The 19,801-nt window shown below is 43.2% G+C and overlaps 2 protein-coding genes and 1 pseudogene across 2 annotated transcripts; 1 reads left to right on the top strand and 2 right to left on the bottom strand.

Annotated features, from left to right (window-relative positions):
- The first annotated feature begins 1,482 nt into the window (after positions 1–1,482).
- On the top strand, positions 1,483–9,414 carry LOC102713383 (abnormal spindle-like microcephaly-associated protein homolog). Its single transcript, XM_040526176.1, is given in 19 exon segments — positions 1,483–2,145; positions 2,563–3,031; positions 3,122–3,204; positions 3,346–3,459; positions 3,541–3,729; positions 4,198–4,263; positions 4,911–4,967; positions 5,070–5,186; positions 5,277–5,393; positions 5,458–5,565; positions 5,654–5,801; positions 6,161–6,316; positions 6,498–6,881; positions 6,978–7,222; positions 7,320–7,427; positions 7,830–8,040; positions 8,208–8,433; positions 8,699–8,854; positions 8,972–9,414. Coding segments are annotated over 19 exon segments (3,681 nt in total). The 5' UTR covers positions 1,483–1,509; the 3' UTR covers positions 9,063–9,414.
- A 209-nt stretch (positions 9,415–9,623) lies between these two features.
- LOC102713105 (condensin-2 complex subunit H2) lies at positions 9,624–15,161 on the bottom strand. The gene is made up of 11 exons (XM_006658551.3): positions 14,789–15,161; positions 14,339–14,438; positions 13,203–13,303; positions 12,988–13,124; positions 12,405–12,900; positions 12,111–12,286; positions 11,845–12,021; positions 11,662–11,751; positions 10,683–10,784; positions 10,441–10,599; positions 9,624–10,366 (listed from the first exon to the last, which is right to left on the bottom strand). Exons 1-11 carry the CDS (start codon positions 14,973–14,975, stop codon positions 10,040–10,042), a joined length of 2,052 nt encoding a protein of 683 aa, XP_006658614.1. The 5' UTR covers positions 14,976–15,161; the 3' UTR covers positions 9,624–10,039.
- Positions 15,162–17,424: 2,263 nt separating this feature from the next.
- LOC102712833 lies at positions 17,425–17,991 on the bottom strand (annotated as a pseudogene).
- Positions 17,992–19,801: the final 1,810 nt, after the last annotated feature.

The raw sequence follows: 19,801 nt of genomic DNA, 5'->3' as shown, positions 1-19,801 counted from the left end.
TACATCTTAGAGATAGTTTATAGATACCCATTAGGCGGTATAGGCACAGGAGCTTTGTGGTTTTTCCTTAAGTGGGAGCTGCCGAGCTGCGCCGGTTGACAGCTTCTCGGCTTCTTGGAAGGGAGATGCCGGAAAGGGAAACCCGCGTGGTTGGTCGAGCCCTGCGATGGTGCGGTGGTGGCGCGACGGCATTGGGCCGGTCAGAGAAAGGTTTAGAGAATCTCAGAATCTCCGGTGGTAGTGGTACCAGCCTTGGCCCGGCAGCGGCAGGCGACGGAGTGGCACACACTGGCAAGCACGACGGTCTCGGCGTCTGTGCCTCTTTGTGCAGTTGCCCCATGCATAGGCAGCTCGCTCTCGGAAGCACAGTTTCTCAGCACAACGGGTGTATATACATTTGCATGTCATCTAAATAGTTATCAAAAAATTATAAATTTTTTTTTATAAGATAGTTTAATATGAGTTATATCACTTCACCAACACGTAAGTTTAAATTCAACTTCTACAAGTTATAGCAAAAATAACAAAACAATTATGAATATGCGGGTACTTAGTTTCCGTTTTGTTTGTTTTTCTTTGCTATAATTTGTAGAAGTTGAATTTAAACTTACATGTTTGTGAAGTGATATAACTTATATTAATCTATCTTGTTAAATTTTTTCATATTTTTTATAACTATTTAGATAACATGCAAATACACGAATATATATACACCCGCGTGCTAAAAACCGTTTCCCGCTCGCTCTCGTGCGACCTGCCATGATGCACGCTTCCAATCAATGTCACAAGGCACCCTGAGGTCGCTGAATGAAAACATAATAGCCGATTAATATATAATTAATTAATCGTTAACAATAAAAACTTGAAATTTAATTAATCTGATTTTTAAAAGCAAATTTTATATAATTTTTTGAAAAATATTATTTATTAGTTCGAAAAGCACACGCATAAAAAAAGAATGGAGCTGCCATACACATCACGACTCATGTACTTAAGCTTCTACCTATATTTATAAGATAAAAATTAAAATTTTAAATTTAGGTTTAAAGTTAATCTTGGATCGTTAACAACATATACATAAATAATTATTTATAAATTATTTTTAATCATCGATAAGTTGTTTTTACTTATACTTAATAGTCAAAAGATAAAGATTGACAAGCTCGTTTCCTGTTCATTTTGTTCCTGTTTATTTACTGTTCATGGTCTGATGGTCATGAACTCCTCTAGCAACTAAATTTGCGCTAATTTTTACGGGGCACTACTGGAGCAGTCCTAATCCTAAGCAGTCGTGGGCCTGGTCAAGAATAAACTGCGACCCATATAAACATTCTATCTAAGCCCGGCCCGGCAGAGGTTGCATTTCGAAATCTGACCGTTCGTCGTCCAACGACACCCTCCCGCTCAAACCCCAAATTCCCCTCTCCAACCCCACCACGACCGTCGCGATCTCCGCTCCTCTCGAACCTTCCCGAACCTTCTAGAAGCATCTTCCATCTGCCGGCCGCCATGAGCCGCCGCGAGCCGGCGGCCTCCCCGTTCCGCGACCTCTCCAACCTCCGCACCCCGAACCCGAAGGCGCCTAACCCCAAACCCTCCGCCTCCCCGCTCTTCTTCACGGCCTCCAGGGCCCCCCTCCCGTCGGCCACCCCGACGCCCCGGCGACGGCGGGGCCCTCCTCCTCACCCGGGCGCAGCGACCCCGACCCCGACGCCGCTCGGCCGCCGCCTCCGCGCGCTCGAGCTTGACCAGTCGCGGTCCGCCCGCCGCGCCGAGTCCGGCCGCGACGGCGCCCTCCGCGCCTTCGCCTCCTCCGCCTCGTCGTGGCTCTCGCTGCTCCTCCGGGACCCCTCGTCCTGCGGATGCCCACAATCCGCGGCCGCCAGGGTCACCCGCGACGCGTCCGCTGTGGGCAAGCGCGACGCGGTCGATGGGGAGCGGGCGCGTGGGCGCAGCCCGAAGAGGCACCGGTTTGGGGATCGCGGCGGGCCGAGGCGGAAGACGATGACGCCGGCTATGGCGGCCTCATTGAGGCAGTCCCTGAGGGAGGTGTGCAGCTTGGAGGATGTGACGGAGAGGATGGGGAGGTACATGAGCACGGAGGCGTGCGAGGAGGTGCTCGTCATGATGTGCCAAATCTGCAAAGTAAGGATCAATGGATCATTTCATTTCTAGGATTTTTATTCTACACATTGGTGAAATGCTGAAATAGATGGAATTATTTCGGATGCCCACTTATGCCAAACCAACTTTCGATGTCTTTGTTGTTTGGTTGGCTGGTTGCTGTTGTGTGGTGAAGTCTAGTCGGTTTCTAGGATTTGTCCTTGCACTAGCATAGATATGATTATTATCTTTATTGTGTTTGTGAATGAAATTTAGTGGTGAACTGTAACTTTGTTCTCTCCATTTTTTACGGAATAACACTTTTTAAAGCTGTAATTTCATAGTTTTCCAAAATGAACCTAGAGTATACTATTAGAGTACCTTAAACAGACAAAATTTTCAGCTGAAATTGCACACACCACCGCAGGTGCTCTGAGCAACTTTTTTTTACCTTTGCAGAACATTGATGATGGCAGGTTGAAGATGAAAGAACAGTGTCCCCTTGTGTCTGATCTCAGGCTGAGAGATAAGGCAATAAGAATTTTCATGTGTTACAACCCAGAGTGGCTCAGGATAGGCTTGCATATTGTCCTTGGGGGCGATTCCCTGATACATAATGGTTCGCAGAAAATGGACAAGGAGGTTGCCTTTCTAAAATTTGTTCTGGAGAAGCAATTGTTCGCTCAAATGACTGTAACAAAATCTTCTGCTCCCACCAAGATGGCTGAGGGGCTCTGTAGAGCAGGTTATGGTGAAGCGGTGGGCAATATCACACTGAAAAGAATATTTCTTCTTGCTGCTGCATTAGACAGAGCTAAAGTGGAAAGTGCTTTGCCTTTGGAATCTGGAATTGATGGCCTTGATGGTGGATCCCCTTTGTTATTTTGTTGCCAGACCCAGATAAAATCTAGTCGGCAAGTTGTTCAGGGTAACGTTTCTGAATTCATTTGCTTTTGACGAACTAGTGTGAGCTATATTTAGCTGATCTCACATTATTTTACTTGTTCATGACATGTAGAGTCATTGGGCGAAGTCATGCATGGAGAAGGTGATCTCTTGATGCATCTCACTACCATGGGATATAAACTGAATTATCAACAGGTACTCTGATTGCGAGTGTTCTGTAATGGAGTGCTGAACTTTGTCACTTTGTGTTGTAGTTCCAGATCTTATTTCGAAATGGTTTAATTAAGTTTGCTTTAGAATATTTGTTGGACTCTTCTAATTCTGATTCTTTACCAGCTTTCTCTGTCAGAGTATGATTTCACCATAGGAAATTTATTTGAAGATCTTCAAGATGGCATAATTCTGTGTAGAATTGTTCAGCTGCTAACATCTGATGCATCGATTATTTTGGTATGAATTGATTTCTGCTAGATCAGCTAGTGATATTTTCACTGCAGATTTTATTTACGGTGTGGACATGTTTTATGTCAGAAAGTGATTGCCCCATCAGATACGTCTAAGAAAAGGTTGCATAATTGCACCATGGCTATCCAGTATATGAAGCAGGCTGGGATTCGGTTATCTGATGCAGATGGACTCTCGATCTCTGCAGAAGACATTACTAATGGGGATAAGGAGTTAGTTCTTTCGTTGCTTTGGAATGTGTTCATTTCTATGCAGGTTAATCTTAACTTGTACAAGTACACCTTTCTCTTCTCAAAATTTTCGTTTATTATATTTTCTTCTCGAACATCTAAAGTTCTTGTGTATGCATTGTTCAATGATTAATGGTAGGTTTAAAACGACTGGATAGACTACTACTGAACTGCAGAATTGGTTTGGTGGATTTATACCTGAACCGTTGCTTGCCCAAATCTGAAGGTTTTCTGTAGCAACTTTCCTATTAGTGAATATTAGATCACGGGGACTATAAGTCTACGATGTCCCAAAGATTAACTTCTTTTGTGATAATAACTGTTAGTAAAATTACAATGATTCTTTACTGATTTCATGTGATCTGTAAATCAATATGTTTCAAAACTGCTTTTCAAAGGCGATGTTTCCATCTAACCTGTCTAGATTTATGCGTGCTGAACCTTAAGCTACCATGTTTTTCGAAATTTACTATCTTCTTGTGTTCTTGTGCAGTTACCAGTGTTAGTAGATCAAACTTCAGTAGCTCATGAACTATCAAGGCTACAAGCATCAGCATCGGTGAGCATTTATACTAAGATAATCAATTCTTTGAACCTTTTTTAGATCAATTTAGACATTTACAGAACTCATAACTCAAAAGTTAACATAAATATTCATACCATTACTCGAAATTGCAAGCTTTACCTTAGTAAATTAGTCTTATGGAACAGTCACTATATCTTAATTCTACCAGACTGACTAAGGCTGTGTTCGTATTGTTTACTTTGCACATGATTCATCGAGAAATAATTTTATTTGTTTTTTGAAAGAAAGTTCTATATATAAAATATCTGAAAAATAAAACCGCATTGCTTAGCAATTCAGGAAACGTGTCCACAGTAAACAAGGGATTAGCTAAGCCAAGTAGGTAGATTTGATTGCAGCCTAAATCATATGGCTTCTTATTCCTTTATGTTGTCTACAAAAAAAATGCTGGTTTCTTACCAAGATATTGCTAACAAGTACCACTTGCACTAGCAAAATGTGTGCGCACTGCACTGGCAGCGAAGGAACATACATGCTTGGCAGTGCTAATGTATTAGTATTCTTGTGCAAGCAACATATACGAAAATTTATGGCGTATCTGTTAAATCTGCTTCTTATTTTATAACTTTGGTCAGAGTACTTTTCTTCACTAATATGAGGTTTCATTTCCTTCTTATCAGGAACAACCAGTCTCTGAGACAAAGTCACAGATTGGCTTGCTTTATGATTGGATCCAGGTAAGGACACTTCTCCTTTTTTTTTTCTTCCCTACATGCTCATCAACTCATCATATCTATGACTTACACTCCACTGCATTTTTTTCCTTTATTATTATACAGGTGATATGTGCAAAATATGGCATTAGCGTGGAAAGTTCTTCCCAAATTGACAGGAGAGCCCTGAATTACTTCATCAACTATTATTTGAACATAAACATTCCTAGTTTTCCTCTGAAGGTTCTCCTTGAGTTAAATTTTGATTTATTGTTTCGCTATGAATTTATTTCCACTTTTTTACATGTTCATGTTTTCTATGTCACTTGTTAGGAATCATTATCTGATTGTCGAAAGGAATTATTCGGTTGTTGTAAACCGGACACCATGGCTGTTGTCACCACTCATCCATTCAACAACTTTGGAGAAGTGCTTGCACAGTTTCTTCAGGTAGAAGTTTATTTGTTTGGATGACAAGGAGTTGTTCTTTTCTCACACATTCTACAATATGCAGGACCTACCAGCTTGTGATATCCTAGCTAACGATGTAATATTTGATGAAAAGAGTGCGACAATTTTGCTCGCATTCCTGTCTTCACATCTCACTAGTGACAGACGATTGGTAATCTTTGTTCATCACTTTCTTGTTCTGTCCTTATGTTAAAAGTCATGTTAAGCATGCATGGAAGCACTTTCTTTGATTTATATAGGAGCAACTAAAGGATCTGATCAATTCAAAGTTGGACCAGCAAAGTCCGGTTACTGAGGTTTCTGCTAGGCGTAGATCTCGAGGAATAAATGACATGAAGTGCCAATTTCCTCAGATAGATGAGACAGATGGTTCACACATTAGCAAAGGTTTGCATGTTATCTCCTTTTGTGGTTATAAAGAAGTAAAGAACTTGAGTTGCCCTGTTGTTATGACGATGAGAACTTCCATTTTCTTATAAGCTTATAAATGTTCCATAAGGCCATAAGCTCTAACTATGTAGGTAGCATTTGTTTATAAGGTTATAATGCTCCATAAGGCTACTAATTTCCGTATTACCCTGTTGTGTTCAGAAAATACTTTGAAAGTAACACTATTTATATGCTCAGAAAAATGTGTATTACTGTTTGTTGGATTTACATAGTCCAAGTCTTCAACCGTTTCTAACTGTGTAGGCAACACCATATGCTTCTGCACTTTTAATGAAACTCACCATTATTCTTTGTAGAGTCGACTGCAATTGTTATACAAACTCAAGTGAGAAGAATTAATGCAATGCGCAAATACTGCAAGATTAAGAATGAAGCTCAGCTGCGCCACACTGGGCATGATCCTGTAGCTTCATCCAGTCCTCAGAAGAACATTGCTGATAGTAGTGCCATTAGTTTCAGCATAAATTCAACCACTAAGGTTGTGTGAGGATGATGTGGATTTGAGCAGCAATTATTGTCAAGGCTGTAAGCTTAAGAATGCAGCTCAGCTGTGCAGCACTTGGCATGATCCTGTAGCTTCATCCAGTCCTCAGAAGAACATTGCTGATAGTAGTGCCATAAGTTCTAGCATAGATTCAGCCATTAAGCTTGTGTGTGAGGATGACGTGGACTGCAGCAGCGATTCCTATCAAGCTTTGTTTTATCATGAACACCCAATATCTACGAAGGTCAACTTCCTGTTTTTCAGGAAGGTAATGGCTGCTCGAAAGATACAGTTTGCCTATAGAAGATTTACCCACAGAATATTTTCAAGAATTTCAGCTTCAATCAAGATTCAGAGCCATTGGCGTGGCTTCTCCGTACGGACACATTTTAAAAGGAAAATTCAATATATTATTGCCATCCAAGCTGTAGCAAGGCGTGTTTTGTGTCATCGGGCTTTTCAGAAGCAACGGTGTGCTTCAATAGTGATCCAGCGAATTATCAGAGGATGGTTAGCCAGGAAGAAACTATTAGGTTAGCGTTTAAATCTAACAAGGTTCATTTTAAATATACATTGGAAATGGTTCTTGGTGTGTTCTTGTTGACTATTGACTGCCCTTATTCATGCAGGCTCTTGGTTACCGAGATCCTGTACAGATCTTTGTGCACTAGATCAAAATCAGCATAAAATATCTCACCAAAGTATGCAACTGAAAATTATGCTGCGTTCAGTCCTAAGGATACAAAGATGGTGGAGGAAGGCCCTTTTGTATCGGTCTATCAGAATATCAGTCATCTCAATTCAGTCCTTTGTTCGTGGTTGGCTGGTTCGAAAACAAGCAAACCATATTCTATGCAGCATCTACCTCATTCAAGTATGTAAAATTTTCACTATTTTTTTGGACTTGATGAAGGATAATATGGTATTATGGTTTAAGGGGGAAAAGGTAGATATGATCGGTCTATTTGCAGAGATGGTGGAGACAGGTTCTGTTTCTTGAATCAAGGAAGAGATCTGTGATTGTTATCCAGGCGCACTTCCGTAGATAAGTTAACTTATGTCCTGGCATGGAAAACGTAGTAATAGATTAGTACATGATTAATTAATTATTAATTATTAAAATAATATAAAATAGATTAATATGATTTTTTAAAACAACTTTTCTATAGAAAATTTTTGCAAAAAATACACCGTTTAGCAGTTCGGGAAGCGTGCGCGCGGAAAACGAGGGAGGTTTAGTTAACTTATGGGGGTGGCCGAACGGGGCCCTAGTGTCACACGTGGTGTCATTAGATACGTACTTGCAAAATACTTTCTGTGATGTTAATTTCGTAGTTGTTGATAATAAATTATGAAAATAGCTAATAGTCAAAGCATACTATTGTACCAATAGCATGCCCACACTAAATTTTTTTATGGAGGAAGTAGATTCCAGTGCATAGTTGTAATATGCTTTAACGGTGCCTTTCTTTATCTTAAAGTCAGCTAACTGATTTTCGCAGTCCTATGTTAAAGCTTATCTTGTGAGGAAAAGTTCAAAGCAAGAAATTACCGATATAAGGTGTAGACTACAGAAGTCTTCTGAACAGGTTGACGATAGTATGCGTCTGATCAACAGACTGATTGCCGCCCTGTCACAGCTAACTCAATGTAGGAGCATCAGCAGTATTCGACAAACTTATGCAACATTAAGTAAGATACTCTAAAGTTCTCTTTTCTATTACTCTTTGGTCTTGTATTCTTAGATTATTAGAATTAATTAATTTCATTGACACTGGTAGCACACTAATGTTTTATTATCCTTTAGTAGGCTTTGATTCAGAAGTCGCGAGGTCACTATTTCTTTCTTGTTTCTCTAGGTATGGCTACAGAGTATTCAGAGAAATGCTGTCAGACAATTGTCAATGCTGGTGCTGTGGAAATTCTGCTCAAGCAAATTCATTTTCTTAACCGTGGAGTTCCAGATCAGGAGGTCCTGAAACAAGTGCTATTCACTCTGAGGAATATTGCACGATTCCCAAATCTTCGACCTGTGTTAATACACACTCCACAAGCAGTTGCAACTGTTTTCCAGGAGTTGTTGAGGTATCCTACTGTTTTTTCAGCTTCTCATGAGATATTTTAGGTTTCTAGGCAGCTACTTGCTGATGCAACATGATGAGATAACACCATAACGCCATTAACGGTCATTTAACGTACCGAGAACCAATAGGAATTCAAAGTGCAAACTTGTTGATGCTTATGCTTTGGTCATTTCTGAACATTAGAGAATTGGCTGCCTCACTCACCAGTCACCATAAGCTGTATTTTTCAATAAGTTTTTCCTTCTTTCTTTTGTGACACTCCTCAGGAACAAAGCCGATGGGTTCTTCATCGCGTGTGATATCTTGAAGAGGCTATGCGAGTACAAAGAAGGCCATGAAATCGCCCAAGCTCTGCAGCACCACATCAGAAGGCTGGGCAACCTGGTGCAAGAACTCGAGAAGAAGGTGGAGCTTGACAGAAGGTGATGGGGAAAAAAAAAGAATGCAGCTTGACTTTTATTATTTCAACTGCACCGTCTGTACTGTAGTTTTGTTCTTCTGAGACCTACTGACTCATCAGCTTCTCCTCTCTCTGCAAGGAACGGGCGCACTGGAGTCAGCAAGGAAAACAATCTGCGACGGCTCGGGGAGGCTGTCACGCTCCACCATCTGCTCACTAACGACCGTTGATTGATGATGTATGTAGTGATAACAGTCGATTGGATACGCTTTTCGCCTGGGAGGTATTGTCTTCTGGGAGTGATTTAGGGCACAGGTAGGTGTGTTTGTCGTGAGCTTGTTTGGTGTCGACAACCGAAATCTCGTATCTAGTTGGTTGTCATGATGAGGTCATGGAGGATATATAGGTGTGTGGGATTGGTGAAACTTGAGCATCCGCTTGATGTGTCATGTGTGCAACATATTGGCTTTCGATTTGAAATGCAAAGATTTGCTGCGTTGCTGCTTGTTAAGATTCTGTACTTGAATTGTTCTTCTTCATGGGAAGGCAAACAGGAAGGTATTTTTGCGTTTCCCTGTCAAACAGCAGATAGATCAATCTGCAAAGTGCAAACTCTCTGTTCATCTTTTTTTTTTTCTGTTTGACAGGGAAGGCAAACAGGAAGGAATGAATCGATTAAAAAAACTGAACGTCTAAAGCTTTTTGGGCTCTTTTTCCCCAACGCTACTTGCCTAATCTCTTCTCTGATCTAACTTTCAATCTTCTTTTCCTAATGTGTCTCCTTTCCGGGCATATGCTTTTATTTCTCCGATATTACCAGGGTTCTAGCTCATGCAGATTGCACAGCACTCCAGTGATGAGAATTTGTACAATGAAAAGAGCTCATAGGCACAGGATTATCTCATGTACAAAACCATAGGCTAACCAGATGGTAGTTCAGTTATTGAATTAAAACAAAAGAATCTGTCAACTATGTGCCTATGTCCCCCATACAGACATGACATATAAGGGCAATTCTAGCAACAGACCACTTGCCCAGCTAACACTACATACAGGCAGCAGAAGCACAATACAACGATCTATTGTACATGTACACCATCTCATCTAGCTAGGGCCTATGTCATAACTTATGGTTGCTGGAAACTCAGGTTACAAAGAGAAGAATCATAATTGTAATGCTCATGAGTAGTCAGTCTGTCACTCATCTTCATCCGCTGGATTCCAGATTGATCGGGCGCAGCATCTGAGTTGATCTCCGCCTTCGCTTTCCATCAGGAGTCAATTTAATCGCCGTCTTCACCGGAACCTTGCCGTTTTTATGCGTCTGTTTCTTAGGCAACTTCTGTTGTGTTGGAGAGGGATCGCCGCCTTTATTTTGTAGAGGCGACTTGACCCTCTTTCGTGCGAAACGTGCCTCGATTTCTGGTCTCTGGTTGGGACCAATGAGCATTACATGGAATGGGTTAGAAGCTGTGTAGCATACCAGCTCATTTGTAGCCTGTCCTTTATCCAGATCAACACTTCTGCCATTCACCTGCCATGGCAACAAAATCAGAAATGTTTGGTGTTGCACAATATTGTGACTTGGGGATAGAAAAGGGGATGTACCAGCTGGAGAAGGGCAGAGAATGTCCTTGCAACCTCATACTTTGGTTTGCCACTAACAATGTCACAGAAGGATGCGATCCCTTCATTCTCAGCTCTTGATGAGAGTGTGTCGATGATTTGCTCTCCGTAAGAACCAATATCAAAAGGTGGGTTTCTATCCTGAAAATGTAGAAATTTTTGTAGTGGTCAGTGATAAATTGAAGTTCAGATTTAAAGAGAAGCAACTCCATCCATCAACTTGCCTGCTCTTCCAAGGCATGCTCAATTCGCTCTTTCCATGTCGAAACCCGTGCATCCAGCTCTGTCTGCTGTTCAGCCTCAGCTATGCTAGCAAGGAGAGCATCCTGGGAAAATTTTCCATGTCATTTTGGAAGTTGTAATGCTAAGGTTAGATCCAGGAGACAATATAAATTTCCCCAGATCTCAAATAAATTGAATGATATGTTAGGTTCTGGGAGGTATTAAAAGGTGTTGCATTAAGATCAGTAAAAAAAAGTGTGGAAATTTGCCCGTTACCACAAAACCAGATCAACTTCAGGATCCAAAGCCCTCACAGACTTAATAGGGGTTACCCATTCATGGGTGGAACAAACTTTGCCCTAAAGCCACATAGTGAACTATATAAAAATATACATCTTTTGGCTTTTGACTCCAGCAGTGGAGGAAGATAAATATTGGAGCATAACAGTGGTGATTTTCAGTCAGATTAGCCACACAGTAGCTAGATTCATCTATTCATGCAAGCTGTAGAGAATTAGACTTGGTTAAGTTGCGACTTGCGAGTTATATTACTCTTTTATTTGGGCCTGAAATCGTGGCTTAACTAGCATATACTGGAGAAAACACAAAAGTGGAAAGATATTTTTGCATAGAAGTTACTAGCAGCAATATTAATCTCCCAGATATTTTATTGTAGAATATAGGCCAAAAAACTAAATATTATGCAATTAAACAAATCTGTACACTACAAAAGTGATATGGGAGCTAAACCTAGATAAAGCAAAGTCATGGGTCAACGGATGGTGTCACAAGCCACTCAAAAAATGCTTCATACAGAAGTAGCACGTCTGATCACCCTAATATGGTTTTGACCATATGTTGGGCTTGCACGGAATGAACATGCAAGTGCATGGTCAAATATGGAAGGAAGAACTACTTATATCAAAGACAATTGAAACGGGAAGTGCACATAGGCAATTATTAACTGCACTTAGTATTTACCAGATGTGACCGACACAAATCTTCAAGGCTTTCATGTGCATCCGTGCTATCCTGTGTGCCTTGAGTTCCATCCAATGTTGCATCATTATTCTGAGAAGTGGGAAAAGAAGCATATTATGGCAACTAAATATTGGATGATGGAACACAGAAAACAGATAATTTTAAAAGAAAAGGCAAAAGAACCTTGTCAGGGTATGTTGGTATGTCCATATCAACATCCATGTCACAGACATCATCCGGCATATCTGGCTCATGAATATCATCAAAGTCATTTAAACCAATATCCGCTTCATTTCCATCCTTCAAATCTCCAAATACATGTTGACTTTCTCGTTCTCCATGTTCAAGGGACCTCCTAAGCTGTAATTTGGATAGGGCACAAGTTAATTGAGTCAAAAGATATGATATGCTGAGTGTGAGAAACACATATATGTGAGAATGGTGAGCACCTTTTCATAGAGAGGAGGTGATTCAGAAGCATGACTTGTTTCTTGCTGAGACAGATGTACTTCAAAAGATTTTGCCAGATCAGGACTAATGACACCATCCATCTTTGCCATAGGAAATAGAGATGCAATCATTTTCCTTTTGGGGGCACCAGTGACCTGCCTTGCAAAACCTTTTACTGTTCCAATATAGAACAGGAAGGATGATCCATACGTATGTTTAAAATTTATATGTAAGGCATGAAAGTAGAGTATAGACGAGACTAAAAATAGCTTCCTGCGGAGAACTTGCAATACCTTTCCTGTAAGGTCTAATCTTTAGGTTGCCAGGTTCATGGGGATTCAATGGCCTCCAGGGATCATCATCAGAATCAGAATCATTCCCAGCATCTGGGCACCCAGTGTCTGCATCTTCTGGGTGGGGTTTGTCATTATCAGGAAAATCATGGTCAACAGAGTGATCAGACCAATGATTGTCATTTACATTTAAGTCATCGATACTTTCTTGGGTTTGAGTTGCATTCATTTCTTGAGATTGGTCAGGGTTGCTCTCCTGAGTTTGTTCTGGATTTCCCTCTTGGACTTTTCCAGGGATAGGTCTACGACCAGTGCCCCCGGATCTTCCATTTGGGGAAACAAAAACATTGCTTCGGCTTTTAGACCGTGCAGAACTGCCCCTGCCAGCAAAAATATCTTTTTTGGCAGAATGCTTTCCTCCCAAAAAGTCAGAAACAGCTGGTGCATCGCATGGATCCAACAAGAGAAAATCTCCAAAAAACACACATGTTGCTAACTGCAATACAAAAATAGATACACCCAATTCAGTATGGGAAATAAACAAAAGCCCGTCATAATTGCAAGTAAGGAGATAAAATGTTACCAAATATGAGTCTAGCTCGCTCGCTTCACTATCCAGACAGTCTCCTTCAAAAACCAGAAGATTTGCCGGTGGCCTCATGATTTTTCTTTGCAAGTCATCTCGGTCAACATTGTTATCCAAAGTGGTCCTTGCTTCCACTGGCAATTGGCAGGAAATATTAGGTTTCTTAGTATTGATTTAATTCAAAGAATCTAGATGATCAAATCTGCGTTAACCTGGGACATCATCGAGGCCTGAAAATACATCATCTTCATCATTTGGTACTGTGCTAGGATCATTTTCATTAGTTTGAGTTGAATTATTTTCCTGATCTTGCCTGGAATGGTTCAGATGTAAAAACACAATTTGCAACCAAATCATAAACGGGACAACATGCAGTATGATCAATGAAACACTAGATATATGTAAGGCAAAATAAATTAAGTGCTTAATTATCACATCGCATGTGTATGATAAATTATAGTATGAGCAACTACTAGAAGAATTACCATGTTTTTTTTATTTTTTACTACTTACAAATGCTCAAAAAGTACACAAGCATAAAAATCTTGCCAAACTTTAGAAAGATATATCTGATATGTTAATCACCTATAGTCACAAATAAATCGAAACGACGGAGTCTGGATTGAGCAATCTGATTTCAAATCAAATACTTGGAAATTTCCTGGATATTTTTACTTCTTTCAATATTCGCATTTGGCAAAAAGATCCAGCATTAACTAAAAAAGGGGTGGACACCAACTTGCTAAATGTTGATCTCCTTGAGTAATTGAAAAGCCAATGAATAAGAGCAAGTTTGAACCATCCATTACAGAACCAACGCTTGGAGCTTGCACAGAGATATTATTACGTTCTTAGGAAAAATAGCATGACACTCTGGCATTCGCCAAAAAAAAGGATGGACACGAGTGCAAGTCCTAGGACTCGAACATAGGTTTATGGGGAGGCTAAACAGATTTGCCACCACCAAGCCATTGGCCTCATCGAAGTACCATATATATTTTGAAGTAAAAGTTTGCCTTGCATGGTGGAGCTAGACCCCAAGTGGAAGTTCAATGAAAGGAAGAAATAAACTGATCAGATTATTGTCTCTGTCCTCTTAATATCAATAAAAAACAAATTGTAGATTTATTAATAGTCTTATTTGAATCAGTGACACAGCTGTTTGCTGATGTTACTAAGAAAGGTTATTGTTATAAGGCGTCCAACAATGCTGACTACCGATAGCATGCCTATATAACTGTTATTCGGTTTCAGGACTATTACAAGGAGTAGAACATTACATATATTGTCCAATATACCAAGCTAGCACATAATGGACTGATACAAAATCACATCTTTCATTCCTTACTTCTTTTGCGAGAGAAATTCCAGAGCATTGAGCACCAAGGTGTACAAGTACTCCACCTTCCGGCTGTAAACTTGGACCGATCCCTGGAGTAATAGTGCAGCTGCACTCAAAGTACCCGTAAATAAAGACGTTAGCAGTATGGTGCACAAAAGCAGGTAGCTTTCTTTCAATGAAAGAACAACCTCGCAGCCTAACATCGATGAGATCAACCTTAGTCTCAAGAAATTAAGGTAGAGGAAAGATGGGAATTCTCGTGTAATGTAATTACGCTGACACGGAACAACTAAAACCACCCAAAAGAAGCTGCTTTCCGTGAAACTTATACGAGCAACAAACAAAAGCTTGAACAATTCCCGTGTTTCGACGCTGCAGTCCTCCGTCCACAAGAATCATAGCCCGTACTACGAACCCTAGAAGACACCCAGCCTCCACCCACAGCCCCACGCGCACCTTCGGCGAAGTTGACGGAATGGGCCGCGTCCTCCCCATTAATCTCGCCGGAGCAGATCCTGAGGAGGTACTCCTCGAGGCTCTTGGCGACGTCCACCTCCCAGTTCGACTCCGGGTCCCGGTTGGCCTGCAGAATCGGGAACCTCGCCCCGCTCGTGCTCCCCTCCCCGCCGCCCCCGCCCTCCATACCTTCTCCCCTCCCCTTCGCGCCCCCAAAACCTACACCCCCGTAGGGCACATCGCCGCAACCTAGGATCGAGAAGCTTCTGGAATGCCGGGCCGGCGGGCGGGCGCCCGTCGTCGGAAGCGAGGAGCGAAGGAAGGAAAAGGGGAGAAGAAGATTGGGCTAGGGTTTGGTTTGGGGGTTTTTTTTTTTTTTTGATTCCCTCCCGCCCGTTGGATTTGGGGAGGCGGGATTTTGAGTTTTGGAGAGGGGCCTTTCTGCAATTTATGGAAAAAATAAAGGAATTAAATGTAAATGTTAACAACGCTATTTTTTTCAGTAAGACCCATCGTGGTTTTTTCGGCTTCCGGTCCCGGCCCCGCGAAATGAATTTGCTGGGCCAACACGCGGTCCTAATTCGTGGGCCCGAAGTGGATCGACGCCAACATGCGGCCCATGTTTGTTGGGCCGACCGAACGGATTCGCTGGAGTAATAGTTGGGCCGGACGCATTGTGACGTAGGAAAAAGTCCACCAAAGGTGCCTGAACTTAGATACGAGTCTATTTTTCGTCCCTTAACCAGAATATCAGAAATGTGTACCTTAAACTCGGGTAAACCGTTCAAAAATGTTCCCTTGGCAGTATTGACTTAATTTTGACCCGGTTTTGCTGACGTAGCATTCGGTGGGTCTCGTATGTCAGATTTTTTTATTTTTCTCTTTTATGTTTTCCTCCTTTCTTTTCTATCCAGCTCAGGCCTAGGGTGCGGGCGGCGGCAGGCCGGCGGTCGGCGCGCCATTCCTTCTCAGCTCCTCAACCTAGCAAACCACACAAACAAGCAATTGATCCTTTCGCCCCAAGAAAGATAGCAGTATCGAACATAGACAAGGGGAAGCAGAATGTGCACTCCCGACGGAGGTGAAGTACAGTCGAGGGAAGTGTTGGTGAGAAACTAACCTTTTTGAGGCGAATGGCACGGATGGATTCCTCGTCGAAGGTGCAAGTGGACGAGGAGGTGCTTCGGCGGCGTCGGTCCTGAGGCGGGGGCGGGGGCGGCTTCGTGGTGGCGGCGGCGGCAGGTGAGCAGCAACGGACATGGAGGGAGAGGGGCCTCACGGCTGGGGCGACCATGGCGACACTAGAGGTCGTGAAGCTGAGAAGATTGGAGGAAGCCCTCCACACCCGCAGCGCCTCCAATCCCCGTCCTTCGCTTCACCGGACGGTGCAGGCGGCTAGCGACGGCTTTGCCAGGAGTTGCGGTGGAACGGCGCGGACGCGATGGCGGCCGAGGCGGCAGCCAGGCTAGCGGTCGACGCAGGCTGGAGGATGGAGCGCAGGCGCTGACCGGCGCGGGCTTGCGGCGGCGACTTGCGGCGTCCGAGGCAGAGAGAGGGCGGGTGGCGGCTGGGACGGGCTTGCGATAGAGCCGCACGGGGGCAATGGCGGTCGGGCCGGCTGCAACGGCTTGCTGCGCCGGCGCTGGTGGCCGGCGAGGTTAGGTGTGTTCGCCCTCCTCCCAGCATCGCTGTCGTTCGCTAGCTGATTTGCTCGGTAGAAAAGAAGGAAAATGTTAGGTGTGTTCGTCCTTCTCCCGGCGTCGTTGTCGTTCCCCAGCCCCTGCCGCCACCCGCCGACCGCGCCCCAGCCCGCCTGCCCCCGCCGCCGTCCGCACCCCAGCCTGAGCTCAATGGAAAAGTAAGGAGGAAAAAATTAAAGAGAAAAATAAAAAATATATTCTGACTTATGGGACCCACCGAATGCCACGTCAGCAAAACCTGGTCAAAATTAAGTCAATACTGCCAGGGACTTTTTTAAACGGTTTATGTGAATTTAGGGGTATTCTGTTAAGGGACTTTCGGTGGATTTTTTCCTTGTGGCGTACATGCGGCCAGATTAGTTGGGCTGGGACGGGATTGTGGTCCAGACCTTGAGGCCCATGTATGCTGGGCCGGATGCAACGTGCCACCAACTGGGCTAATCTCCGGTGTCTGCAGGAGTCGGGATTTTTTACTTTTATTTTTAAAAAATATATTTTTGTTTAAAAAAATTGTAAATATATACTCCCAACGCTAGCTAGTAGGTGGAAAATATAAACGCCGACTAGCTGGGCGCGAAATCTAATGTGCAAAACCTGTTGAAATCTAATGTGCAAAACCTGTTGTGCCAGACGATATGAAAACAGTTCAAAATATTTTTCGAATTCCGAACTATATTTCAAAAACGAAAAAATTATCGGTCAGAATTTTTTCGGAGTTTATTACAAAAAATAAGTTTCCCTGCCGTCCCTTAACTTTACATCGAGTCTACGTGACATACCTAAACAACAATACTAAAAATGTTCACTTAAACTATACAAAATCGTAGAGACTAGACCAAAAGCAGTATGTACGGATGATTTTGCTGACGTGGACTTCTAGTCAGCAATAAAATAATAAAAAGGATATGAGACCCACATGTAAGTCACACGTCGCTGTCATCCCAAAACCGCCAAGTCGAGCGTCGGGACGCCCACTTCGCCTCCGGCGCTAGGCGCGATGGCACTGACACCCGCGCCCGCCGGCGCGGCGCCAACACCCAGGGCTCCTGCCGGCGAGGGGTTCTCGGCGACGAGCACGTGCAGCCTCATGCCACCGAGGCAGTGCAGCCTGTTGCCGCAGACAAAGTAGTGGTTGTCGGGCGCTGTCGTGTTGTCGTCGCTGTTGGTGACCACCGCGTTGGTCGTGGTGCAGTTCCTGTACCCCGTCGCTTCGACCTTGCTCATGGTGTGGTACTTCGAGTACTGAAACGCTGCCTCGTTCACAGAACATAAGTGAGCTAGATGGAGAGCAAACCAATTTAGCTAGGGCTTATTAGCTCTCGTAGTGCATACCTAGGGTGTAGCGACGTAGAACGACTTGTCGTTGAGCCAGGACGGGAAGTCGGCGCTGATGTCCCAGCCGGCGCTCTTGCCGATGTTGTACATCGTCGCTTTAGCTCACCTCGTCGCGTCGTGCACGAGTAGCAGGACGCAGAGCGCAAGAAACAAGCAAGATGGAGCCATGGCCGACGACCACGGTGTTAGAGATATAAATACATATGGTTAGAGATAACAGAGTTTAATAGAAACTCTAGAGATAAAAATAAAATTCTAGAGATATACGATAGAATATTTATCTTGTACTCCAAGTTCTATCTCGTATGTACTCTATAAATATATCCACGATGGTGTGTGCAATATACAACAGAATACATCGGTTCACAATAGATCATAGATTCTCACCACATTTAATATTTTTCACATGGTATCAGAGCATAGATCCTAACACTAGCCGTCGAATTTGAGTCTACACGCCCGCACGCCGGTAGCAGCTCACCGCCGACGAGCCCATCCAACAGGAAGTCGACGAGGACGCAAGCCGGCGAGGAAGCTAGCCATCCAGCATCGTCAGCGTTGCACGCGCGAGAGGAGCACGGCAACTCGCCATCCAACCAAGCACGGCAAGATGGCAACGTCTCCATCCATCGTCAACTTTTTCCACGTATCAAGAATGCATGCATCCATTGTTTTTGTTTCCTTCAATTAACTATCTAACTCTGGAGATTATTCAGAGATTAGAATTTTTCCCAATAATTAGTATTAGATCAATTTCTTTTTAATCAGCCAACATAATCTATAGATTAGATTAGATTAGTTTTTTCTAGCTACAAGACCCTCCAAATTCTAGCGGCAGAAGCAGAGGAGCGACGACATCGATCAACCAACAAACAAGCACCACATCAAGTGGCCGACGTCTTCACCGAGTCTCCACGTCCACCATCAACATGAATCGAATTAACACCACCGATGGTCTACATCAACATGGGAATAACACGACGTCGTTACGTCCACAACAATAGACATTCATCTCGCGTCCTCTGACAGAAATCTCTGCAAAACGCTTCATCGACGACGACATCGACCGCTTCATCGACGACGGACAAAGACTGCATCAACCTGGCATCACTATGGTGGTGACCTCCTACACGGCGTACGGAGTACAACCAAAAATTGGTGACCCGACGTCAACGGCGTTCTCTAACATCTGCAAGATGACCTAAGGGCATCCTCTGACATATGCAAAGATGCTTTCAACGACATCCTCTGATATCTGCAAGGTGTCTCATCTATGATCGCAGCTCCGTCTTCAATTTTTTTTCACCTTCGGCTATACGCGGCTACATCAATTACCATGTCTACAACGACCAAAGCTACCATATGATCAACTATCTCGACATACATTACAACAAATCATACTCGACAACTCCAGTCAAAAGCGTCCGTGTCACCGCTCTCGTCTATGCCACTCCCGCTATGACTGCGAGAGGGAATAGAGGAGAGAGACAAGGGATGACACAGAAGGGGACACAGTCACCAAGGTGGAGGACCGAGACGACACAGAAGGGGACGCAGTCACCAAGGTGGAGGATTATCCATCAGAGATGTAATTGATGATGGAGAAACAAAGAAGAAAAGATGGTGAAACATAAGATTTCAAATCCAGTCCAATCGCAATCGTTCCCTTTGCTACCGTTACGACTGAGGGGGAATGTTAGAGATATAGATACATACGGTTAGAGATAACAGAGTCCAATAGAAACTCTAGAGATAAAGATAAAATCCTAGAGATATACGATAGAATATTTATCTTGTACTTTAAGTTTCTATCTCGTATGTACCTTATAAATATACCCACGAGGATGTGTGCAATATACAACAGAATACATCAGATCACAATAGATCATAGATTCTCTCCCCTTCAATATTTTCCACACGCGGCACGGTGATGCGCAGCGAGTTGCCCACGACCGGGGAAGGCGTGGAGGCCGGGGGA

This window comes from Oryza brachyantha, chromosome 7 (assembly GCF_000231095.2).
Source record: "Oryza brachyantha chromosome 7, ObraRS2, whole genome shotgun sequence".
NCBI classification, from domain to species: domain Eukaryota; kingdom Viridiplantae; phylum Streptophyta; class Magnoliopsida; order Poales; family Poaceae; genus Oryza; species Oryza brachyantha.
The sequence above is the reverse complement of the archived record's forward strand: the minus strand, read 5'-3'. Positions and strand labels throughout refer to the sequence as shown.

Excerpts from the sequence above, each read along its gene's own strand:
- LOC102713105 (XM_006658551.3), bottom strand. The coding sequence starts at position 14,975 with ATGGAGGGCGGGGGCGGCGGGGAGGGGAGCACGAGCGGGGCGAGGTTC. Across the intron at positions 14,439-14,788 it reads TTCCGTCAACTTCGCCGAAG|CTGCACTATTACTCCAGGGA; the intron begins GTGCGCGTGGGG and ends CTTTGAGTGCAG. Across the intron at positions 13,125-13,202 it reads AGGCCTCGATGATGTCCCAG|TGGAAGCAAGGACCACTTTG; the intron begins GTTAACGCAGAT and ends GCCAATTGCCAG.